Source organism: Triturus cristatus, chromosome 9 (genome assembly GCF_964204655.1).
Source record: "Triturus cristatus chromosome 9, aTriCri1.1, whole genome shotgun sequence".
Lineage (NCBI taxonomy): Eukaryota > Metazoa > Chordata > Amphibia > Caudata > Salamandridae > Triturus > Triturus cristatus.
Window position 1 is genome coordinate 480,013,624 of NC_140592.1, and position 27,112 is coordinate 480,040,735.

Genomic DNA, 27,112 nt, shown 5'->3' on the forward strand with positions numbered 1-27,112 from the left:
CCCTACCCTTCCGGTCCAATGGGGAAACACCTGGTGCCCTCTATGGCCAGTCCGCCCCTGACTGTGGGTCTAGTTTGTAAAAAGCCTGAGGTATGCCTTTTGCAATGGCCTTTGTAATTTCTTGCTCAGGCAGTTTTACTTCTGGTTTAGAGGTGGTATAAAAGCTGTGTCTGAAAAGGATTGATCTTGTGGTCAGTGAACTACATCTGGAGCTGGAGAAGCTGTGCGCCGATGGTGACAGATCATACGTCGGGAGGAGTATCTGCTTGGAGTGATGTCTTAGCTTGTACAGTCTCTTTACAGGGAGGGACTCGGTTGTCTGGCAGCAGCAGTGTAGAATGTGCCACAAGGGGCTTCATGGTCGGTGAGTCATTTGCTGCCGAAATGTGTTTTTGGAGGCAGTCCACCCAGCACTTCTCTGATTGGAATGATACTTAAGGCCTGCTGTTGTCGATTTAGGTTATTCACAGTTAACCAAATGTTTCTGGAGTTGGATTGATTGCTATCATGGTACAGCTTTGCTCAGAAGTTGTCTGTTTCTTTTTTATTGTCAGCCCAAATGGATATCATGTATTTTTTTTTTTGCTGTCCTCAGTGCCTAATTACAGTTTCTTGTTGGCCAGGCAAATTATCTTCTTAAGTTTTTGACAATTTCCTAGGGGTGCTATAGAGTTTTTCCTAGATGAGCAATCTGTGCTGCTGCTTGCAAGTAGGTCAGTAGTGAGTTTGTACCACGTTGCTATCTGATTTAAGTTGAGCCTTTTGCACCATTATATAACGGCATTAGCACTGTTGGCAATCTTCGCTATGGACTTTTCTGACCATCTTAGTTTCTTGTAATTTATGGTAAAATGGGTACCAAACGTGGAAGGCCTGCTCTTAACGACCTTCCTTCGTAGGTCTAGGACCATTATTTGTGGGAGGTGGTCACGCTTGCAGGGTTCAGCAATTCAAAAGGAGTAGATGACAGAGAAAAGAGAAAGCGATACAAAATGGACTCAGACTGTGGGCTGAGGTAGTTGAGATTTAGCACAAAGTTTTCCCAGCATTTGTCCTAAGTTTGTTACCTGAGGCTGTATGTTCCAGTAGGTGTTCTGTTGACTAAGAAAGTCGTCTTTGACTCCAGCACCGATAAGATTAATTTTAAAGTCACCCGCGATGAGGAATTCGGGTTCCGGTGCACATTTCACTAGGTTTAAAATGATTGATTGCTTTTCTTTGTAGCATTCTTTTTTTAGCTTGGGGTTGATTGATTATAGACATTTAACATAATCAGGGACCATTTATGTGTTAGGCTTGTGATTGATGTAATCAAGATGCCTTGATCAGATTCGGGTAGCATCTCAATTTGTTCTGCCAGGGACAATACGATGTAAGTGGCCACCCCTCCGTCAGGCGGCCAAATACAACCACTGTTATGTCTCAGTAGAAGTGGAGTCAAAAACATAAACCTGTACTTACCTATATATATATATATATATATATGTACCTTGATGCAATAATATTAGTCGATATTCTGCTGTCTATATTCATGTAAGTTGATTTGAGGAGCTCAATATTGTGGCAAAAAACAGATTTAAGAGTGTCAGTGACATATCTTTCCATAACCTAGTTTCATCTTTAGAATTCAGAGCTAGGATTGTACAAACTAATTGGTTAAGCCCTAAAATAACTGTGAGGAGCTGTTATCGTTAAGGGTAGCATTACACAGACCAAGTTACAAATTATCTTTGTGAAGGGGGCTTATCTGCTGCCAGTTTCTGTAAACTACTGAAGACTTCCCTAAATAATTCTCACTGTATTCAGGGACATGCTGCATTGTTAGCTGAACTACGTTTACTAAAAGAAGCTCTTGATTGGGAATCACTGAACCCACTGTCACATGCGTGCGTTGAGAATTTCTGACATACAAATTACTGAATGGAAATCCATTCTTCATGGTATACTACACACTTTGGATCTCAGTCTTCGATTAAGGCAACAGAGAACCCTTTTTTAAGGAAATACATTGTCACATGCTTGCGTGGAGAATTTCTGGCGATTCTTGCTGGGGATTAAGTACATTCTGTGGCTCAAGTTATTACAGTTTGTTCTTCTGTGAAAGAGTATCTGATCTTTTGAGTGTTGCCCTTGCTTACATTAACCTAATTTGTAACCCAAATTTTAGGGAATTTTCTACACTGATGAATTTCCATTAAACATTGTGATTTCTACCTCTACATCAAAATGTAATTTCATTTATAGGACATTAATTATAGCCAACATTTTCAGGACATTAATTATTGACCAAAAATCTATACCTAAAATATAATCCTAGTTAAAGGGTCTTACTTCCCTTGTGGTCATGGCACTTCTCCATTTAGCCCTTATCTATAAATAAAAATATCTATAAATAAAAATATAAATAATGTAAAAATAAATATTTAAACATGATGCCATTTGGAGTGGATTTGAAAAATAAGTTGGATAGTTTTCCACTCTTTTATTGTGCAATAGCACAAATTCTCCCATCTATCTATGTAGTTTTACAATTTGGATTGGGGAGCCTTTAACATAGAGTCATGTCAAAGTTATAATACTATATTTTTTTCTCTCAGTACTTGAATATTAGTGGCTGCTGGTGATTTAGAAATAAAGTTGTATGCTTTCCTCATATTGTTCACTAATTTTTGAATTCACTTCTGCATTTGCTTTGCTGAATTATACTTTAATTTATGTTCTGGAGTTTTTTTGTCACTGAGTTGCATTCATGTTGTATTGTAGGAGGGTCAGGTTCTGACTTTCCATGCACTTTGGGTACTGTGGCCATTTTAAGCCACAGTGGTTTGTCCATTTATCCACATCCATTCACACAAAGAGTGTGCGAACCCTTGAGGCGACTGGATCACACAGCTTTTATCTAGCAAAACCCAGATTGAATAACCCCAGAGAAAGGCAACTGGCAATCTCCCGGTCATGTGCAAACTCATCCAAACTGTACCAGCCAGCTGATAGACATCAAAAATGGGCACATTCATGCTGTGAACGCTTCATTTAGGTGCAAAATGGACGCCTCAGCATTGCATTTAGAGTTTGTTTAAAAAGAAAAGCAATTAGTGAGGAAATGGTGTAGTAAGCAAGATTTGTTCCTCTCAAAAACTGTTAAGCTTATGGCAGAGCGAGGGACATGATTAAGATGCCGGAGCCTGAGAGGATATTGCGTAACTGAACACCATTTGCACATCTCTGGGAAAATGGTTGCCACATAAACCATGACAGATGAGCTTGTGCCCTTAAATTTGAAACCAGGCTTATGTGGTCCTGTTCATGTAGGCCGGGCCAAGGGTGGGGAAAGATGCTACAGGCTGTCAAGCAGAAAACCTCACGAGGCAGAGCATGCAAAATATTGATTAGACACAAACATTAGTGCCTATGTATGGATATGTGACCTTTCTAAATGAATCAAGGACATAGTTGCCACACCCATTTACTAAGCTACTCTGTAGTGCACCACTGGCCACAACATGGATGCAACAGAGTCACAGAAACAGAAATCGGTAACCTGGAACCCATACCTTTTCTGGGCCTTCAATAAGTAATACTTAGACTTGAGAATTTCTCCCCCATTTTGAAACACATAACTGAAGATTCGTGATTAATAAAATCTTTTATTAAAAAAAAATATAAAAACAGATCAAAATACAGTAAAACAATGTAGCAAACATTTCAAACAGTCAGTAAACAAAAATAAAGGAGCAAATTTAAAATTAAGTGATAGAAACTTCATAATTGTTCCAAAATCCTCTGTGAGTGATTCCTATTAAAAGAAAATTCCGACAAGAACATCTGTCCACTGCTCCAGTTAGTCCTTTCAACAAGCAATTGCAATTATAAGGACATTCCTATTACAAGAATTTCTATTCATATCCTAATATTGAATTACATTGTTGTATAAGAACATGTTAAGAGCATCTCCAGAGGAAATAACATCTTGCAGTTCATACTTTCTCAGTGAGTACTTTTCTCTAAGTACACACAAAATAATATCCTAGCATGACAGAAAGCACTAGGTGCTGGAAGACTGCCCAGGTGTTGGGCCTGCACTAACAACGAATATAGCACTTTACTATGCAATGTATTACATCGCATGCTCCTACAACGCGGTCGTTACAATGACCACGTTGTTAGTACGCGATGCATTTATATCGCAAGTCTTTACAACGACTTCCACTAAGGGGGCGCACTGGACATAGGAATAGTATTATTTACTATTCCGACTTCAGTTTGCGCAACAGTAGGGAAGGTGTTGAAATTCATTTCGAATACCTCAGCGCCCCCTAGTGAAAGTCGTTGTAAAGACTTGCAATGTAAATGCATCGCGTACTAACAACGCGGTCATTGTAACAACCACGTTGCAAAGGTATTGCGGTGTAATGACCGCATTGTTAAGGTTGTTTCCCCTAACAACAGATCAGATACTTATCACCCAAGTCTTCATTACATATAGCCAGTTTGTTTACAAGCACCAGGCCATAGCAGCCAAAACAAATTTCCCCCCAAATCCCTGGAAGCACACTGGGCAAAATCTACAGAAGATATGTTCTGGGGAACATATGGCATGCGGATAGCATTGGGACATATCCATAGCAGATATGTTATAGGGAATGCATCTGCAGTTGGAATAACACTGGACCAAATATACAGAAGCTATCTCCTAAGGAATGTAAATGTAGGTGGAATAACATTTAGAGCATATCTACAGAAGATCTGTGAACGTACATACAAGTGAAATAACAATGAGGGCAAAACCAAGTTGAGTTTCCCACATGGGACAAGTTTAACAGACAAGATATGGCATACCTGGGCCACTTCATGGTTTCTACTGCAAAAGACTGATGTGGTCCCATGTGAAAACACTGCCAATACCATCATGAGACACACTTCCACCAGCTAAATGCAAACTAGGTGATTGCCTGGCTTTGACTGATTTCGTTCTACTCCTCCCAGCCTTTCAGAGTCAGCCACCAGTCACAATTTCTCCTAAATTGCACTGAGACCATGGGCATGATCCTGGGTTGCATAGGCTTTCCCAACACTTGAAGGACAAACTAAAATTCCAGGGAAACAGTAGTAAAATATTGTTCGAAACTAGCTGGGTAAACATGAATACAATTTTGCCTATTTACTATTTCACTAGGATTTAAGACCTGTCTAGCAGATGTGGTACTTATTTTCAAAAATGCACGTAAGAATTGTTGTAGAAAGTCTAGTGAACTGTGAGCAGACATACACAAGACAGCAGAGGCTAAGTCAGTTGATATTGTGGTGTCAAAAATCATGATTGTTCCTATAAAACTACGAAAGCTAGTATATCAGCTCAGAAGCAATCGATGACATCAACAATGAGAAATACTTTCTGAGACTCATAAACTCTGCTTCTTTTTCCGAATCACTCCTAAACAATTTAGCAGGAGATTCAATATAACTGAACATGAATTTGTTGTCCGGAGTGACTATGTAAATCTTTTAACTATTTCACTTAGATGGGACCCTATCTTTGGCAAGAACATTATGTGGCAACCTTGTTGGGAAGGTTATGTCACTCTCTTTTCCATACACCATGAGCTTTCCTGACTGTCTCTGTTGTGTTCATGATAGAAGGGGAGATCCAAATCAATTCAGGGGGGATCCAAATTAATGCATTGCTGTATCACCAAGTTACAATATAGCATACCAATTCACTGTACTGTGAGATGAGTCTACACAAGCCGCAGTTGTGGCCACCATGATAGTGAGGGTGCACTAACATTTACATAATTAGAAACAGCAATAACAACTCCAAGTGATGGTAGGAGATACGATTCAACATTTCTTGCCAGTGGTAGACTCTTCTTAAGAGATTTTTTTTTTAATACAAAATGTGGGATGTTGGCATTTCTTGATGAAGTACCTGACAATAATATGAACTTTAAAAAAAAATATTTACAGAATTGTTTCACTTGCAATACTGCTAACAAAATATGCTTGGCTGGCCTACTTCCAGTCATTTATGTCCATTTTACATAGTTGATGTAGTTAGCCTGCTCAAGATTTAGGAATTAAGCTGAGTTTTCTGTATAATAAATCTCCCAAACCCACACAGTCCTTCATCTTCCACTGTTAGTGATTAGTTGAAGATATATATTACAACAAGATGCAAATATTTTCCTCGTCACACAAAAAAGGACATACAGTCACTACCAGGTTGACAGCAGCATCAAATTCCAGTCTGTGGGCTGTATGAGCACCACTTGCCTCTGCTAACCAGTTTGAAACTAGAGGAGAAAATGATCTCCACTTGACTGACACATTTATAGTTACTAGTTTTGTTATAAATAATACACAGGTATTTGAGGCTAACTGTGCAACACTTAAAGTGCATGCTGCCAGCAGACAGAATGTGTCCCTGCTAGCTAATGTTCTAGTTGGCCATGCACATTGCCCGCAAACAGTATGTGTGACAGGCAAATAATACGGAGCAGCTACTGTGTACAATAATGGTAGCCTGAATTTGTAGGGGGTACATAATATTCAGGAGTAGCGGCACAAAGTCTGGCAATACTGCCTTCATTCTGGCAATGCCAGTGGTTGACAAAGTATAGAACTGGCAGCTAGGAAGGCTGTCTTTTGGATTGGTGGTGTACAGAACAAGAGTGTGGAAGACTGTCAATTAGCATGGCAGTTAGTGCACATTGCCAGGTTGGAATGACAGGGCCATTTCATTGCTGGCAATGCTCATGACTGGCAGTGTGCAGGGATACCTACATGCAACAATGTCTTTATGTCTGATAGTACACAGAACATGCAGTATGCAGACCTACCGCAGGTTGGGTATACAGTGTGCAGCTTTTCATAGGGTTAACAGAACACAAGGTTTTCTTTGGGGCTGGCAAAAGGCATAATTATTAGGCAGTGAGCTGGATCAGCTGTTAGTGCACATGGCTCCATATGCACTGGTGCCCAAGGCTACCCTGGCACTCTGCTGCCTATAGTGCAGCCTATGTGCAACCTGCCTGTGTCAGCAGACGGCAGTCTGTGCCGATTACTAGAATGCATGACTGTTTGGGTGTGAGCCTGCTGTTGTAGAGGGCAGCCGTACACATGTCTTCTGATGTAAAAGGCTGCCTGTTCCTCTGCACTGGGTGTCAATGTGCAAAGCAGTCACAGCAGAGGGTTACATGAAAGTCTGTTTGTGCTGGGCAGTGAAGTGCACATGCCTATGCGTTTGACTGCAAGTGCAGAAATGCCAGTGCACAGGGCTGTTTAGAACATACTCAGCTAGGAATGTAGCGATAGAGGAAGAGCAGGGACAGAGTTAAACTGTGAATGTTACGGTACACAGAGACAGACATATAATACGGAGAAAGATGGGCATACATAGTTTGGGACAAGACAATCTAGGGATGTAAAGACTTGTAATGAGAAAGATTAAACTAATAGGCCGAAAAAAGCCTGCACACGGGTGATGTGGCACAGATGACATGGGCCAGCTGGCAACACTGGTCGTGGCAATCGAAGATTGAGATGAATAAGATTTAACAGAAGGAGAGGGTCAAGCTTCCCTTTGGAATAGCCAGTACTGCTGAAATTATGAGATTCTACGGTGTTTGCCGCATTACTGTGGGTTCATCGCACTTGTGATTTAATCTAGCACATTATGTCTAATTTTCAGATTTCTACAAAAAGTAGTTTCTAGCTCAAAAGGGATCAAGATTTCTTAAAAAGAGCAAAATGTGGTACTGTGCAGGAGCAGAGCATTTGCAGACGTTAACCCACGCCTTTCAATTGCTGATCGGCTAATTCACCTTTACAATGGTAATACTGAGGTGAATTTTTTGCCAAGGCACCAATAAGTATTAATATTACAAACTACCGAACACTGGCAGAAAATGCTGCAATATGCCACATATTTCCATTTCATACTGCAATATTTAGTCACCTCTGCCACATGATGTAGCCCTCCATTGCTTTATAATTCCTGTGGCCATGCCTATGGCCCAATCACAAAAGACAAAAAAGCCCACTCACTGGTCACGGAATCGCCCTCAAATAAAATAATCAACCTAAAACACGAACAGAGAATAAGTGCTATAGAAATTTTAAAAAACAAGACACGCTGTTCACAGAAAGCAAGGAAGCCCATTGAGGCTCTATTCAACTGAAAGATCTGCAAAGAACCTGTCTGCCTGCACTAAGGAGAGAATTTGCCTGATAGGCAAATTCCCTGTGGGTGGACCTGTGAGAAGGAAACCACTCACAAAAAGTGGCCAAGGGTGAGAAACCTGTAAGTAGGGAAGCAGAGGATGTGAAAATCTACTAAATTAGAAGGACCACATGAAAATCAAGAATGTAGCTGACCCTTCTTTGGGGAAAGCAAGCACTGAAAATTAACCTGAAACTGAAAAACTGATAGAGGTTATTACTCAAGGTGAGGAAAACTGGAGAAGACTCAAAACTGCCATTGAGAGGCAGCGACTGTTTCAATAAGGCACCACTCTAAGAGAACCCTACAGATTGAAGAAAGAAACAACAGGACAAGAAACCCAAAACATAACAGAAGCAATGTACCTCTTCATGCAACAGCGCACCGAGGAGAGACAACCAGAGAAAGGCGGTGATTGAATGAAGTCCAAAAATATAGCAACATCCCTAAGTAGATGTTTGAATTCTTGGACTCCGATTACGGCCAGATGACTTCTAGCCTGAAGATGTGATTAAAATTAATATCTTCAGAGAAGAAACAATAGTCAAAACAGAAATTGTCAGTCCAGCAAGATCAATAGAAGAATATTACTTGAGGAAACCAGAAACATCACCAATGTTCAATATTATTAGCCCCAGGCACATTTACGTCTATTATTGGATGTTGACTGGCTATTTTACCTGTCAATGCCGTTGCCTTAAAAAGGCAAAGTCAAGCGACAGATGCATTGCATATATACAAGCCATCTAATCATGTTGTGCGCCAGGCACGAAACTGTGTGTCGCATCCTGCAAGTCACAGGCTTCAGCATTCAAAGAGCCAGCTTAGCCATACAGTCTGCAGAGCTTGATAAATGCGACTTTTACACTTGTTTTTTAAGCTGCAAAAGGCAATGTAGTTCCTGCTTTCAGTACATAAGTAGTCCGTATTAAAACTGTAACAATAACAAGTGAGTCTCTTTTTATAATTAAAGCATTACGCCAAGAATGCCTTAATAATTCAAGGCTTTCTGCAAGGAAATATGCAGTTAATCCATTGCATTACAAAAAAAGCCTGAAGTGTTTCCTATGAGCAGAACTCGAAAATTGAAGGGAATTCCACACGACTTATGATAGAAGCGTGTATGAAGCGTTTCCTATGAATAATACAAACGCACAAGGTGATTGTGCAATATTTTACCTGAACTTAAATTAAAGGGGAACTCCAGCTACTGAAATGTTTTCTTCTGTATTATCTACTGGGGTAAACTGTGGCATATATGTATGTACATAAAACAACATTTCTTCTGAAAACTTTTCATTCACATAAACGAGGTCATACATAGCAGTGAACTATTTTCTATAATTTATGGGAATGGAAGTGATTCTGAAATTATGGATTTTAACCATAGGCGCAATTGAAAATTAGGTACTTTTCGGAATTCTTGCTCACCAAGCAATTCCTTTGAATAATGAAAGAAATTATCCACTAAAAGCATTTTGTTTCCTTCAATAGGCCGACTACCCGCATATAAATAAACTATAAAATATTCCGACTCCTCAAGACAAAAAAAGCTTTTAACTTACAAGTTCAATTAGAAAAAAAGGTCCATTAATCCTCCACCTTTTGGCTATCAAAAGCTATTGCTTAAACTCCTTTTGCCCTAGTCAACCAAATTACATAACAGGGAATTCAACTTATCGCTTTCATTAAATATTACCAGTTAAATATTCTTTGTCACGTCACCTAACTTAAACAAAACCATATGACATTAAAAATACATATCAGTAGCATGCATTAGTCTCCAATTAAGTCTTCTGAGCCTCCTGGTGACATTTACAAATCACTCGGCTTGACAGAGCAACCATAAAAGATGCATCACTTGGTCAAATGCTCCATATAATTGCTTGCCAACAGAATATATTGGGGTAAAGAATAGCCATCTTGATAATTTTCAAATAACGCCTATCTAGAGACAATGGATGTGATTTGTGCAGCCCAGGAGCTTGCAAGTACATTATTTAACTAGCTCAATAAAGGCTTTAATGTGTTTGCTTGATCAGAGAAAAAACAATGCTCTGGTAAATCATTATTAATTAGCAAAAGGAAATCCTTAATTTGCAAGTTTTTCCAGACTCTTAAGGTGGCTGCTCAGTAGATGTGATCTAACACATACATAAACAATTGTAGGCAGCATTTCTGATGATTTTCAAATGACTATTTTAACTCCATTGTTGAACAAAGATACATGTTACCCGATAAACATGTTTTATTTACATGGAAATCTTTTTTGGGTGAGGCATCTGACTGGTTGAAAAGAGGAAAGCCATTCTCAGTAATAGTACAAATAATTTATGGATGGGACCTAAATCCTCACCAAGCCTGATAAAAATGATGCCTTGGGTCAGGTTTAATACATATCAGGAAAAATGGCAAAAAGTAATGTTTCGAGGCTTAGATGAAACAAATTTGCCTCAGATGTTGTCTTGGGACCCAGTAACAGCGAAAAAAGCTCCCACGTGACTACCGCTTAGCTTAGGCACCCGCCCCTCGCACATCTTTCTTCAACTTATCTTGGTAGAAATATACTTTCCAGTTTTCCAACCCTTCACAACCTAATGAGAGTTTAAAATATATTAAATTCTCAAGGATTTATATGAATTAAAAAGGCATGTTCTAGGGCACCGGGAAGTAAAATACATTCTAGTCTGAGAAGACTGTAATGACTGACAACACATTGCTCCCACGAAAGACAAATCAACATGAACCAATTAAAACACTTCAAATAAAAACAATATACCCAGACAGTCTAAAATATAACAAACCAATTAAAGTATTTACAAGAGAAAAAGGTGAAGTTTGCAAGAAGAAACAGGCATTCTGTGACTTTTCATTTTGAAACAATATTATTTTCACCTTATTTTTTCACAGAATGCACTTTGTTAAATATGATCATACTGTCCAAGCGTTAAAGCAAGTTAGAAAACCTCATAGGCGTGAAAGACGTTCAGCTTCAGCGAGCTGGCCTTTTAAGTGCTTTGGCTGTACCCTGACATTTTAGAACCTCTTTACTCACATAATAGCTCCTGGCTATAATACTGAAACACTTGGATAGTTCATTGTTTGGCTACCTATATAAATACTTCTTACTACATTTGAGGGCAAACACTTTCTCCTTAAAGAAAAAAAATGAACGTGCTATCACGAGATGACTCCGGTGCCTTTCTTTAAAAAAGTGGACAGCAAATCCCAGCTTGCCCTGATTAACCAGTTTGTCTTTCTTTTGTTTTTTTGAAGTTTTTCCCCAAACGTGTTTTTGCTTTCACTTAAGGGTGTCTGTTGCTTTCCACACCTCCCTAGTAAGGCCAGATGGATGCCAGTTGCAATTGCGTGACATCACATCACTTGCCATTAAGCGGCAGGGATACCAGTTGCATCACGACACAACTTGGGAAATCAGTGGGAAGGAGGAAAGTATGAATAGTCAATGCCCTAAAACAAGTTGTGCTGAACCAAGTAGAAGGAGGTATGCATTATCATGCCAAAAGATAAGACCTATTTTAGGTATCCAGGAATAAAGTTTACAGATGAAGGGGACTAAAATGGCATTTCAAATGCGTCATGGATAAGAAATGTGATCTCTCGCAAAAGAGCTACGATGAAATTAGTTGACGATATTGGAAATGGCAAACAATTTTTTGCCAACCCAGCAGAGAGCGATCCTAATACCTAGTACAAAACTTGCACCGGTGAAACAACGGTTTTAACCTCTTCTGTGCCCATGACGAGATAGTCTCGTCATGGAGCACGGTCGCGCTGTGCCCATGACGAGACTATCTCGTCATGAACCCCACCCACTAATGAAACGCCCGGCACAGGAGGGGGAAAGGGCGTGGCACAGAAGGGGTTAATACTGGATAAATGTAACACCGTGGTAAGGAAATTGGCAGTTTTTTAAAAGGGGCTTCGAAACTGGTCTCTACCGGGCACTGTTTTGTGCTTTGGCACAGGCGGTCCATTTTTTTTCCGGACTGCACTGACAGCTGGCACATTGATGTGTGCGTGCTCACTTCTCACTAGTGGCGAAGTTATGGCATGACCGTGAGCATTGTAGGAGAAGAGAAATCCTTCAAAGAGAGTGTCATTTTGTCTCTGGATTTCCCTTCTCATTTTGAAACTCAGGAGCAGCAACATTGTCATTGTGTCACCAGGGCTTTAAGTGGAAGCTTTTTCAATAATATATACAAGCCATAGTTGCTGCTTATTTATCTTATGCAACTAGCAACCATTGACAAAGCCAATAGTCCTGAGTTGTTGTACGCATGATGTTACTTGTTGTATCATATATCTGGATGCAATGACAGAAACAGCAAAATACACGTCGGGCGGCACACGATGCTAAGCACAGATTTTTAGCTCATGTGTTTTTCAGCCACGCCCTTAATTACATTGGCCACGCCCCTTTGAGAGACCCCCCAGGTTTTTATCCCACTTAAAGCCCTGGTGTTTGTAGTACAAAAGAGTTGCTATCTAAAGTAGTTTTCATATCTGAAATGGTGTTTGCGTTTCTTTACACCTTACTAGATCTAAAGAAGATTTGTGACCATTTCCATGACGATTTGATGCAATATCATTGAATTTTAAGAGGATCTGCCATCAAAGTAAGATTTGAGGTGAGGGCTGGGCAACAATGAAGCTCTGACATTTAGACTAGGATAGCCTCTCCCGAAAAACAAAGGCTTTTGGAAGAACCAGGGTCAACTGCTCCTTCTTTAAAAAAAAAAAAAAAAAGTAAAAGACAATTTTAGTTCCACCACATGGACAACACACACATACGAACTAATGTCTCAAAACAATTAAAAAAACAAACAAATGTTTTGCTCTTATCATAAACAAAACAAAATTAAATATTCCAGTTTTTCAACCTGAAGTTGATTTTCATCCAATGCAAATGAAAAAAGGTATGCTCTGTCATGGCAGCTGCCTCTCACTTAGGTCCAAAATGGCTGCCACCTCACCCATTGCTCCTTACTCAGTTCAAAGGTACTGGAGTAGCCAGGTATTTTCAAGTTTCCTCAGCTGGAGAATAGGAAGGCTGGGTGGACCCAAAGAGGTGGCATCTCTGCAGCCCAAAGTTTTGATTCATGTTACAAGAGAGCTTTGAAGAGGAAAGAGAGACCAGCTCCAGTGGACAGACCGAGCGCTAGGAAGAAGGTCATGAGAGCTCCTGCCATCTCACACTCGTGCGGGTCCACCTTTCTGATGACGGGAACAGAGGAGAGGAAAATAGAGTCTTTGTTAGAACTTCACTCTTGCTTATGCATCTCTTTCAATTAAAGAAGCATACAATTTTATTTTTTAACTTTGACTGACCTGCAAAAAATTCATGACTTTATAAATAGATACTTCATGTAATTAGGTGTTTTTTTTTTTTGCACAATTCTGTCGGGTAAACCTCATCTAAACATAAAAACATTCTAAGGCTGGGCATTTGGGCTCAGCTGCCACATTTAAAACATGAAAAGAAGCACGGATATCCCTAGTGTAGATCGTGTTTATCCCTCCACACTGCAGTTCGAAAAGTCCCATGAAAATGGCACAGCGCTTAAAACGCTCTTGCACTTTGACACTTGAGGGCATATGAGAACAGTTTTCAATGGGTGTGGAAAGTCTACAGCACACTAGTATTTGTACACAAAAATGTTTACTAACTCAATGGTACCAACTAAAGAAACGTAAGCTCTCTGGGAAGCTAGAGTTTATGTCAACCTCTGCTCAGATACGGCATTGTATGTTGGACAGCGGAAGACACCACCTCTTTTGATACAGGGTCTTTTGCTGAATGACATCAGTGAGAAGATTGTTTATGAGCTACACACAAAAAAAGTTAAGTTGGTGTTGACGCTGAACAATAGACCTCACTTCCCCTTACTTTGCATAAGTACTAAAAAAGCTCCTTTGGCCTTGTAAGAGGTATGGAAAGCGCTATATAAATAGCAATGCAAAAAAATAATCTAGCCTAGACACTCAACTACCCAAAAACAAATCCCTATGGACAAAAGCCTGCCTACCACGGAGTTGAATCTGGAGCTTCTCAGCCCCAGCACCCATGCCATATTAGACTTGCAGTCTCCCTGCATGTCCAATGCTAACTGCTACTCCGGCCCAATGCTTGACATGCAGCAGATTCTACCTCAGCACTCCCAATCTTCCAGATGTAATGGCCTGCCCGGAAATCTGTCCTGTCCACAAAAGGACAGTCTGCATCCAGGCTAGGCCTGCTACTCAGAAAGCGGTAAATAATGGTGTGGGCGGCTCCACCATGTCTAACTCAATGGTACCAACTAAAGATACGTAAGCTCTCTGGGAAGCTAGAGTTTATGTCAACCTCTGCTCAGATATGGCATTGTATGTTGGACAGCGGAAGACACCACCTCTTTTGATACAGGGTCTTTTGCTGAATGACATCAGTGAGAAGATTGTTTATGAGCTACACACAAAAAAAGTTAAGTTGGTGTTGACGCTGAACAATAGACCTCACTTCCCCTTACTTTGCATAAATACTAAAAAAGCTCCTTTGGCCTTGTAAGAGGTATGGATAGCGCTATATAAATAGCAATGCAAAAAAATAATCTAGCCTAGACACTCAACTACCCAAAAACAAATCCCTATGGACAAAAGCCTGCCTACCATGGAGTTCAATCTGGAGCTTCTCAGCCCCAGCACCCATGCCATATTAGACTTGCAGTCTCCCTGCATGTCCAATGCTAACTGCTACTCCGGCCCAATGCTTGACATGCAGCAGATTCTACCTCAGCACTCCCAATCTTCCAGATGTAATGGCCTGCCCGGAAATCTGTCCTGTCCACAAAAGGACAGTCTGCATCCAGGCTAGGCCTGCTACTCAGAAAGCGGTAAATAATGGCGTGGGCGGCTCCACCATGTCTAAGAAAAGCGAGAGGCACTCACCTGGGTGCAAGGCACATGGTGAGGGAGACGAAGTAGCCATTGGAGAAGGAGAATAGAACCATGAAGACGATGAACCAGACATCCTGTCCGAAGATGACCCTCAGGTAGTAGTGATCGGGGACGTTGCACAGCATGAAGAGCGGCACGAAGACGAAGCGCAGGCACACGAGGAGCGGGAGTAGCTTGCTGTCCTTACCCGGCTGCAGGAGAACAAGAAACAGTTGTCAGAGTTTGCAACGTCTCACGTCTACAGTTGAAGGGATGGGGATCAGCACGATGAAACAGCATGTCACATCTAGATCTGGATGGGGTCAGCGGAATGTCTCAACGATACAGAGCCAGTCATCACTAGGACTGGATGGCCTAATGGAACTGGCACAGGAAAGCAGAGCTTGTCCCTTCTAGGAGTGAACGAAGTCATGGGTTTGTGACATGTATGGAAGCCCTATCACATCTGCAGTGGTATTGGTCAGCTGTTTAATACAGCAATTCATAGTCTGTCACTTCTATGGGTGAAGGGTTTTATTAGATTGGTGCAGAGATGCAAAGTCTCTCTTTTTACAGTTATGGAGGACAGTAGATTGGCAAAGGGATGCAGAGGAGGTCTCTTCTAAAACTGGATGGGCTCTGAGTTGGCACTGGAATATATCTCCACTCGCCTCTGCAGGGGGACTGGTCAGTAGATTAGTAGAGGGTTGCACAGCCTGTCACTTCTAGCACAGGATGGGTTTAAAAGATTGGCACAGGGCTGCAAAGTATGCCAATTCTAGGGCTGGGTGAGGTCACAGAGCTGGCAGATGATTACAGAACTGTCAGTTCTAGAGATGGGCTGGTTCATGGACTAGGCCCACAGTTACAGGGCCTGCCACTTCTTGGGATGTATGTACTCAAGGGATTTGTGAAGGGATGTGTTAAAAAAGGAAATTCTGGTTGCCTAAGGCTTGCGCCAAAGCCAGACAGAAACAACCACTCGAGTCAGGACAAGGGAGTTACACGCTGAAGATAACCCCTGCTCAGCCCCTTGGTAGCTTGGCATGAGCAGTCAGGCTTATCCCGGAGGCAATGTGTAAAGCGTTTGCGCAACACACACACAGCAACAACATACTAGGCACACCACAAAAGGAACTCCACACAAGGTTATATAGAAAAATAGTCTTTGTATTATAATATTAGAATAGTAATCACACAATATACACTGTGCCAACTGGCACAGGGCAATATTCACAGGGTATTTTATACACCTGACAGGGCCAATTGGGCCACTGTCAGAACCATCACAAAGTGAAAATAGTAGATGTAGAACCAAATAATAAATGTAGAACACAAACAGTAATTACTGGCTAACACTGTACTCAGTATTAACCTGCAACATAAATCATATTATACACAGTATCGCATTAGGCGTGAAATATATTCTGCGCCAACCTCATCAGCCTAAACACATTAGACCATAACTTCCTAGTCATAAATCACATTAGAGGCATAAATCACAGTAGAGAATAACCTCACAAGCATAAACACAGTATGCAAATAACCTCTTACATAAACCACTTTAGAGGCATAAATCAGGGTGCATAAATCACAGTACATGAATCACACTTCCTGCGCACCACATAAATCACATTAGGGCCTGGCGCCCTATCAACCTAACAGTCCCCCTGGCCAACTGGCCTTCTCAGAGGGCTGAAATGCCCTATGTCCATAATGTCAGGGCGGCTGCCAATGGAGCAACATCAACAGGGCACAATTGCGCTGGGGAAGAGGAGTGTACCTCACTCCTGGTTCACTAAAAATGCCCCAAAGAAATGTCAGCCTAAGCGTTGCAGCTGCCGCGAATTGCCGTGCAGCTGTGATGCAAAATGTGGGCCTGGGCACTCGCTGTGCCCTCTGGGTGGGTCCCCACTGGGACTCTCTAAAACAAATATAGCAAAACGTTGCAGTTGCCCGCTACGGAGGTGCAACTGGGAAATAACCAAAGGGGCCCTGCTCTGGGGCTCTCAACATAACTTGCCCCCACGGTGCACTCGGGGCCCCCACTGGGGCTCTCCATACTGTGGCCACGTGGTAGCTGCCCGCGCTGGTGCGGTGCAGCTGGGAATACACAAAGAGGCCCTGGCAGGCTGGGGCTCGCTCTGGGCCGCTGCCAAGCAAATATGCCCCCTTCGTTGCAGCTGCCCACTGTCCGGTGGGGCAGCTGGGAAAATCGCCAAACAAAGGACACAGACACCCCAGGGCCCTCTGGACCCACATGGGGGCCCTAAAACAATGTGGCCCACGTTAGAGCAGCCCATTGTCAAGCGGGGCCACTAAGAACATAGGAACCAGCACTTGTGCCTCGATCTCGCCTCCCCCAGCCATCTCCACTCACCGGGCTCTCTGCTGGGACTGGGACGGACACCGGCAGTGTACGGGGTTCGGCCCTGCTCTCGGGGCCTCTTCTACTGGTCTCCTCTTACCGGGGCAGCAACACGCGGGTCTCTCTCTCTCATGAGAGCCTTGCCGGAAATCTTGCCGCACTCTACAGCTCCCACGGAGGCGGGGTGGGCACCCGTCTGCCTTCATCCTCTTCTCTGGCGGTGTGTCCGGTGGGCGGGATCTCCTCCTCCCTGCTCGCCAGACGTGCGTCACAAGCCCTGCCCACAGTCAGGCAAAACTGCCTGGCTTCCTGGTCGCGCCGGTGATTTCTCCCAAGAAGCGGGGTGGGCGCCCACAATAAAAATGAAAGCATAAGCGGGGTGGGCACCCGCAAATAATATATGCATAAAACGCGGGGTGGGCTCCGGCTTCAATAAGGAGTGCAAGGGGGGAATCCCACACGCCGGGATTCCCACGCAGCCTCGCGCTGCCGGAGGGCCAGCTCCTTTCTCTCCTGGAAAATAAAGACAAAGCGCTTACGGGGTGCTAGGAGCTGCCAGGGGCATGGCTGGGCCCAGGGAGGCCAGCACATAGGGCCCTCCAGCAGGGAGGCAGGCCCCCATGGCGGTTCCTCCTGAGCCCCAGCAGCAGCAAGCCCCCAGCAAGTCAGGAACAGCACAGCACAGAACAATTTCATGGGGTCACAGCGCCTATATTTATATTAGGCATTCCTTTGTCTGCAGTGTAGGGTTTGGGGGCACCAGATGCAACTGGTTCAGGGGGGATTTGGAGCATTTTGTTTTCCAAGCTCCTCTTCCCCCTTTGTCAGGGGGAGTCTAGGTGATCAGACACACCACAGGGGGCGGAGTCAGCATTGTACAGGCTGGGCACAGTCCTATTCAGAGTCAGGGGATTTCCCCTCCCACTACTCGCTACGCAGATGTCCCATTCAGCCTAGTGCCGACTCACCCTGCCCCACCTGGAGCCACACATACCTCCCAGCCCCTGACACTCACAAGCCAGACATGCAATTCACATCAGGCAGGCAGATACATAGCACACAAAAATTCCAACTTCTAAAAGTGGCCTTTCTCAAATAGTCATAATAAATCTACGCACACTATCGTGCAGCATTCATTCTTACAATTTCATACATACTAAACTCGACCACGCTGCTCCTCCCATCCCAGTAATTACCACTGACACACATATCAGGGAACCCCCAATGCATTCCTATGGGAGGGCAGGCCAACCTTACCAAATGTAACACAGAGTGCACACACTTTACACTGGACCACAGTGCTTAAGTGCCCAGAGGCCTAAAACCACCAACACCATGTCAGAGAAAAGGGCAAAAAGTTTAGGGATGAACCTGCCAAAAAGGGCCAAGTCCAACCGGATGTAGCCCATATCACTTCTAGCAGTGGTTGAGCTCATGAAGCTAGTGCACGGATTACACTTGTAGCACTGGGTGGGCTCATGTGATTGACACAGGTATATCTTGCTTGTTTCCTTTAAAATTGCATTTCTTTGATGATAAAACCATAGACTGGCACACAGACAGTTATCTGTTCTTGACTCAGAGCCCCCTAAGATAAGACTGACTACAGTAGAAGGTGGATTACTTGAGTGGTGGGTCCAATGATGTGTTTCTGGCTTTCTTCAGGACCATCACTAGGTAGTGAGAAGGGAGACAGAGACGGCGGAGACAGGCACATTGACATCCATGACAGTACTCACCCATAGGATGAAGGAGGTAGCACTGCGCCCTAGCCAGTCCATGATATTGAAAAGCAAGAAGCAGCAGACCGGAATGAAGAAGACACCTAAGAAGAAAGAGTGCAAGGTTTAATTACTTCATGGCCCATTGAGCCCCAAAAATAATAGTCAGTGGTAGGTTACAATTGTCCCAGCTAACATTTAACCTGGTAATATAATTAATCGTTCCATGACTCTGTCCAATTTTCACAGTATTAGATTAGATGATTACAACTGAAGTGTCTGAAAACTGTCTCAAGGCAATTTTTGAGCTGGACTGTGACAAATACAATGTATCAACATACAGAACAGGATAGTGGTAGGGAAAACCACAGTAGCTTCAGGTAGATATCACTGAACAAACGTATGAATAACAATATAAAAAAAGACTTACAATCAAGAACAAATGCCAATCTGAGTCAGCATCATTTTACAGAGGTTAAAGTCACAATTAGTCAAAACATGTTGACAATGCATTGCCTAGAGCCAACACAGAAATGAAACTTCACAAACAACACAGCTGGTTGACTAAGTTTCCATGTTTACTGTTTATTTTGTTGATAAAGTTATAACAATGGAAAGATACAAGAAAGTAATAGAGACAGAGCAATCTAAGACACTGCATGGCGCGAATCAGAGGGTTGTAGGTGGGTGCGAATTTCAAGCATGACAGTGTCGGCACTTGCTGTGTATTTATCGAGCCAACACATGGAATAAAATAATCAACAGAGATGACACGTGTCATCAGTGAGGCGCTGGGATTCAAACTCACAATCAACTGTTCTCTCCTTTCTCCGACCAATGGATGTGGGAATAAATAACCTATGACAGCTGGCTGGAGTATGGTGAATGGAATAAGCAAGCAGTCCTGAGTCATTGTTAAGCACTGTATCAAGCAGGGTTTTACTCACTCCATTTCCCCTCAGTGCTGGAGCTCTGGATGCTCGCTGTGATGGCAGGAAACACTGCTATGGTAGCACCGAAAGCAAGCACGATGCACAAAGCCAACATCCAGATCTGTGGATGAGAATAACTAAATAAATCACTAATGAAATGGAAGATGATAAAAACATTGGTATTTGAGTGTTTTGACCAGCAATGCTCCACTCTTTTTGTGTGAGACACAAACGCACATATAACTCTGCAAACGCCCATCAGTCCTGGTAAGCACGCCCTTCCATTATCACTCATGTAGCCATATCAGCTTCTATTATGAGCACACCACCTAATCTCTGGGCTCTAGATCTCTCCAGAACTGCACCTTTCGGAGCACCACGAAGACGGACGCCTTTTCGGGCTCCTTGACCGTTCCATAAGGTGTGCCATTCTCCACCATGACCATCGCTTTTTTGGGTTCATTCAGATCTCCGTTCTTCTCTGTGGAAAAAGAGAAATGTGTGAGTTGCAGTGTATCTAGTGAGTTGTGGGGAAGAGAGAGAAGGGAAGGGTTCGTGTTGTTTCTCTACCAAAGTATAGAGCCTAATGAACAAGAGTGTATCCTACCTCCCTTTGCCTGGTATGGACACTTTACCCTGACCCACCAAACGACCCCTAAACACTAACCAGCCAAGGAGAAGGAACGCAAACCCCAATAGAGACCCCATAAAATTAGACAGCCTGAGAAAAAGCAGAAGACAGATTTGCTGTCCCTCTGTATGTGAACTGCCAATAGTGCAGTCTCAACGTCAAGCACAAAGGAAACTAAACCTAGTCCGAACACACCATGTGAGATACAGTACTTTGTACAGGGCACTCGAGCTTCTCAATCATAATCCAAACATTGCCATACGTTAAGGTGACACACTGGTGAGGGGGAAGAGAAAAGAGAAACAACCGGGTCAAACAGAAAACAGTACACAGGGTAGGGCTGCAAGGCTCTTCAACAGTCATACAGAGGACTCTCCATTACAACTGTATTGCAGTAGCCCAGTTGTAGTAGGCAAACTATGCAAGCTGCACCCAATCGCGCCAAAATGTCAGTCCCCCACCTCATAGTATTTTCCTCTCAATGCATTGCATGTCAACAGTCAAATAATTTCCCAGGCTTCACTAACTCTCAATAATAGCTTTTAACGTCGAATGGCCAAGAGCCAAATGCGGAACAGCAAAAGTGATACAGAAAAGGAAGATGGAAGGGACAAGTGTTAGCCTCGTTCTCTGATCATCTGGTTTCACCTAGGACCACAAACAAGCCTTTGCATCCCTAAAATTACACGTTTGGCCCACTGATATGTTTGATGTGCTTCAACTGCGTAAGGGTATTGTGTGAAATTATTGAAGAAATAATAAAAATAAAATAATGAACGTGTTTAAAATGTTATTTACAACATAGTTACTTTAATTAGAAAGGATTATCAATTCAAATTAAGGGTCAGGAATTTTATAGATAAGGACAGGCTAGATTTAGATACTGGCATCAGGGTTACGATTACAGGTGTTACCATGCTCTTTCTTTGGTTTGGATTCCTCATTACAAAAAGACCACTACTTTTAATATAAAATTTAGGATTTAGAATTCTTCAGTATTGTATTTCGCTATTGTGACATTCTTCCTGTTCACACAGATCGTTGTGCAAGTCTCCCCGGATGGTTTTTCAGAGTATATGTACAATAATATTGTCAAGACAGCACACTCTCCATTATATGGCAAACGGGTCTCTTTTTACCTTCCCTTATGCTCTTTTTATAGACTTAAACAGTTAACATACATCTCCTGAAGGTACATATTGATACTGCGCATGTTTGTATGGAATGTCAAGGGAATCCTGGATAATACTGAAAGATGGATGTTGATTTTCGTGTGACCCACCCCAATCCTGCTCTCAGCTGACTGCCATACTTCTTTAATGACAAGTCAAACAGAAGCTGCATTAGAAGGGAGTTTCTGTTCTTTAGAAATACCAGGTGTGCCAATTTGGGCTCGGAAATAACATATGGAAATTACCTAAAGTAACTCATCAGGGGTGGTGGGTGGGCTGCTAACCTATCATCCTCAAGAACAAGATGCTTCGACGACTTAAGTTACCATGCAACGTGCACTCCCCCCTCTTACCCCCACCCATGGGGTCTTAAACTAACAAGAAGATACAATGGGTGGACAGGGAGGTAGCAGAAACATTTTCCAGATCAAGTAGGCCATATTGAAGGAAACAGGAGTCACAAATTGTAACTCTTGCGTTGGCTAGATAGCTACACATTGGACCTCAGCGACAAGGAAAGGTGAAAGAACTGAGTTGGTCGGGGAGCAGTTTAAGTGTTTACACCTTAGACTTGTCTCAATTGACGAGGTGGCGTGTCAGAATATCATAGACGTTAATATCGTCTTACATGATTATGGTAGCCACAACATTGACTATCAAATATATTTATTCAAGGTACACAGATATTAAGGATAGTAAACCTATACTTAACCACACACATTTACCTAGAAAATATTTTGGTAGCTGATATTGTGCAGGATGATATTAAATGAATAATATTCGGGTACTATACCACTGAAGGTATTGAGTTGAAAGCTGCTGTCGCCAACAGTAGGAGTGACTGATGGACTTTCATTACGTGGTGGCACTTGGTCAGTGTATTTTGCTATTGTCAAGTAAGGTTCTACAGATGCTTAGTTGTTCTTGGGGTGGTTAATTTATACTGGTGACGGCCAGTATACTAACGGACCACAGTAAAGCCAATGTGGTTCTAGCAGTGGGAAGTGTATTTTGTTAAAAGCAGTGGGAAGTGTGTTTTTTGAAGGGATAAGCGTTTTTTGGGGTTGGCTCTGTGTGTGAAGTGGTAGATGGTGTGTGTTTTCTTTCAGTTGTCAGTGTGTTTTTTGAGCTGGGGTAATCTTTTTTTAAGGTGTGTGGTATGTATTTCGTAGTGATGTTGATTCGGAGTGTATGTTATTGGATGTTAGAAGGGTTTTTAGGGTCTTGGCAGGAAGGTTGTGTGTAGTTTTCAAGGCCATTAGGGTGAGTAATAATATGTTTTGGGGTAAGATTTTATTTTTTAACATTCGTATGATTTTGGAGGGAGCAGTTGGTGTTAGATTTGGGATTAATATTTTGCGGGTGGATAGCTTGTTTAAGAGTGTGGAATTAATCTTAGAGTGAGCAATACTTTATTGGTGGTATTTTGGGTGTTGAATGTGTTATGTAATATACCTTGCTTTTGGTACAAGCATTTATTTATTTATTCATTTTGTAGGTTTTGTATAGCGCGAACAAGTCCTTTGCAGGTATCAGATCACTTTACAGGGCAAATATAAGTGATAGACATATACATAAAAATACAATGAATTATGTGAATACAGTAGTGGTAATTATTACAGGCTAGCATATATCTACAAGATTGTATAAAAAAGTTCATGTGAATTTGAGAATCGGTTTCACTTCTTTTTTTAAAAAACACGTGGACAGGTTCAGTCTCGTTTCTGGGGGCCAGGTGTTCCAAATCCTGGGAGCCAAAAGTACGGTTGTATGTTTTCTTCTTGGAAAATCGATGTGGTTTCAGTAGAAGATTATCCAAACTCCTAACAGTTCTGTTACCACCCGATAGTACGAATTTCTCCGCTAAGTATCTTGGGGTTTTGTGATACAATGCCTTATGTAAATGTAAATGTAAATGTTGTAAGCTTGTAAAGCGCACAGCTGCCCACCAACGGGGGCGTCCCGGCGCTGTGGACCGCTGGGGAACCCGTCCTGGCTATCCCTGTGAGATGGTCCCTTTCTGGGTATCTCCAAGGTGAAACCAGGCATCCCCGGCGTCTGTGGGGGGCCGTTGTAGAGATGAGGCAAGCTTAATGCCCAGAGTTGCCGAGTGTGTTCCTGGTTAGAGTAGGTACCGAGGCGAGAATTATCAAGTCCATTTTGACCCTGGTCCACGACCCTGTGTCATACAGGCGATTTTCAAATGGATTCTGGCCTCAAAAGGTAGCCAGTTGAGGGCACGAAGGTCAGGGGAGATGTGACAGTTTCTTTTGGAGCCTGTGATGAGTCTAGCTGCTGCACTGATTGAGGCTCTTAAATGTTGCATTGTGGTGGAAAGTGTTTTTGTGTAAGTGGGAAATATTTTTTGAATGGGCAGTCTGCACTTTATCAATTAAAGAGTGTATTTGGGGCTGAGTAATACGTTTTCAAGGCAGAGGTTGGAACAGAGCAGCACATTTGGGTAGTATGATTCTTGGGGTCCACAGTGATTCTGCCAACGGACATAAGGTCTTAGGATATGGTAGTATATTTCTTGGATGGGCAACCTCTTTGGGAAAGGCAATGATGGTCAGGCAACTATGTTTAGGGCTGGTCCATCTATCTTTAGTAGTGGTTGTGCTCACTATATTGTGTCTCTAGTGGTGGTCAGTGTGTTTTGTGTAACACGTCACGTATTTTGGGAGTTTTTCTCATCGTGAATTGTGTATTTTTGTGTGTGGTCTGTGGGTTTGGATATTAAAGTTTGGTTTCTGAAGAGGGAGACAGTGCAACGGCCAGGAAAGTCACCCACCTTTCTGCAGCAGCTCAGCCTTGGTCTCCAGTTCATAGCTCTGTTCCGGTTTCTTGGTCATATAGAACTGGGCGAACTCCTAGAGTGAGGGTCAAATGACAGAGTTCAGAAACCACATGTATCAACTACTTAAATTCTGCTACCAATCTTCTACCACCCTTGTTACCTCCTTCCCATCACGTAATGCTAGTGGGGTTTTCTCATCTCCATACAAGCCCAATCAGCTTAAAAAATAATGCATTCTCCTACTTCATGTGAGTGTGGAGTAAGTGCTTCCAAACATAGCCCTAATGATGTACACCGCTGGCCTATATGGGAAAGTATGGCCTCTCCCATAGCAGCTAAGAACCTTGGCCTCGGTAGCCTTTAAAATGCTAAGCCAGTCATACATCAGGCAAGTCATTTTGTGTTTCTTACTTCCTCTTGGTCACCTATGTGTGCTCAGTGGTCAATGAGAGACTCTTTATTCTCTCAGGTATTCCCACTATCCAAGCTAGGCAGTAACTGATAGCGGTACATACCAGGACAAGGGTGGGACTTTGGAAGGGAGATTTGCAGCACTGCCCGGCACTGGAACCTTCTTAATTCTGTTTGATGGCTGAGTCCAAGGGAAGACTTACAGTGGCCCCCATGTACCAACCTCCATTCATGTGACCTTGAGAACAGATACCTTTTTTGAGAAGGGGCCTTTTAGCAAAAAGACATTTCAGAACGTTTCTCTTTCTCTAGTTTTTTGCCTCACTGATTCCTTAAGCTCCCCAGTATTTGCTTCATATTCAAAGCTTCATTCTGGTCATACCGAGGAGATAAGCAATGGGAAAATTCAAGTTTTTTAGGAAATAATGTACAAGAATAAGTGTATCAATTCCGATTCCTGCCTGCTTTCCCTCAGTGTTCGACACTTTCGGAAGCGGACATCTCTGGGTGAAATACCAGAACTTGTAACCCAGATGTGGTTGGTAACTCTCAATACCGTCTCCAAAGGGATTCCCAAGGCCACTCAAAATTATGCCCCAAGTGGATGCGCCACTGATTACCATGGATTTTGGACCTCACAGTAAGTAAAGCCTTACCCCTTATGTTCTTTATTTTATGTTATTCCAATACCTGTATACACAAAGGCTATGATTAAGAGTTTGACAGTGCAGGGGTGCTGAAATTACTGGGTTCGGAATTATCAATCATGGCTGCTAATGGGATCTCTGCCCCATGTAATAACATGTTTCCCCACAAATGGGGAATAACACGCAGATCCGGTTTGGAAAGTCCTTGCCCGCAAGTGGATTCCACACTCCGGGGACAATGCAGTCGCATTTACCATCTGCTTCAGGTATTCACTGCCCCCTGTGCCTTAGGAGGGGATCAGAGGGGGCTTTTGTGCCAGCAGCCTCAACCTAAACCTGACTAAATGTTACTGGATGGCTTTTCCTGCTGGTACTATAGGCCTAGTGTTCCTGCACCCCTTAAATAAGGGCGTGGGATCACTGGGCATTTGTGATCAGGAGGAGTGGTATTTACCCATGATGCTCCACTCCTCCTGACTCGTAATGGTGGCCATGGTTGCTAGACTAACTGAAAGAGCTCTTCATTCCTACTAACATGCCCCTCTCGGGAGGAAGTCTGATTTGCCATGTCCAGGCTACCAAAACCCTCAACTATCAGAACAAGGGGCCTGAAACAGATCTCCTCTTCCCATCTCTTCGGCTCTCTCAGTAAATGTAAATGTCCAGTATTTGTAAAGCGCAAACAATTACCCGTAGGTGTCAAGGAGCTGGGGGCCGTTGGGAAGATTAAGCGAGCTATTGCCCAGTCACATGGTGCTGGGCTGATCTGCCGCCGGTACCGGGGATCGAACCGTGAGCTCCCAGGTTCCGGAGTCAGTCGCCCTGGTCGCTGCGCCACATCTCTTCCACTGGCCATCAAGTTTGCCCAACTCGGGAGGCAGAAGTGGGGATTATTTGGGCGAAACTGGATTGACTACATAGGCATTACGTGCACATAATTATGGGGCAGGGTTTTCTGTTTTTACTGATTTTAAACATCAACAGAAATGAAAAACAACGTATTTACCTCTCAGTGTCTATTTCTAAAATTGGGAAAAAATGAAAATGGTATTTTTTTAGGGCATCTCCATGTTCTCATTCGTGACAGCGAGGCCAGTCTCTATGTGAACACTGACACAATGAAGAGTTTAAAAAGAATGAGATGTCCTTAAATAACTGGAGCTGTAAAATGTTTGTTCAATAATGCTAATATTTTCATGAGTGTTGGTATATAATACAACGTCACTGGTATCTGAATGCGAATGCACACCTAGCAATTAAATTAATGTGGAAATCG

At 42.7% G+C, this 27,112-nt stretch overlaps 1 protein-coding gene across 3 annotated transcripts in view; it reads right to left on the reverse strand.

Moving 5' to 3' along the window:
• Positions 1 to 3,627: 3,627 nt before the first annotated feature.
• The window catches only part of SLC29A2 (solute carrier family 29 member 2), a 76,729-nt gene continuing 53,244 nt past the window's right edge, over positions 3,628 to 27,112 (reverse strand). For all 3 annotated transcript variants that reach the window (XM_085625434.1, XM_085625432.1, XM_085625433.1), the window contains exons 8-13: positions 24,773 to 24,851; positions 20,544 to 20,659; positions 20,194 to 20,299; positions 19,265 to 19,350; positions 15,170 to 15,369; positions 3,628 to 13,459 (exon numbers count right to left, since the gene is read on the reverse strand). In XM_085625434.1, coding sequence (XP_085481560.1) covers positions 13,348 to 13,459; positions 15,170 to 15,369; positions 19,265 to 19,350; positions 20,194 to 20,299; positions 20,544 to 20,659; positions 24,773 to 24,851 — 699 coding nt within the window. In that variant the 3' untranslated portion in view covers positions 3,628 to 13,347. The remainder of the gene's footprint in view (positions 13,460 to 15,169; positions 15,370 to 19,264; positions 19,351 to 20,193; positions 20,300 to 20,543; positions 20,660 to 24,772; positions 24,852 to 27,112) is intronic.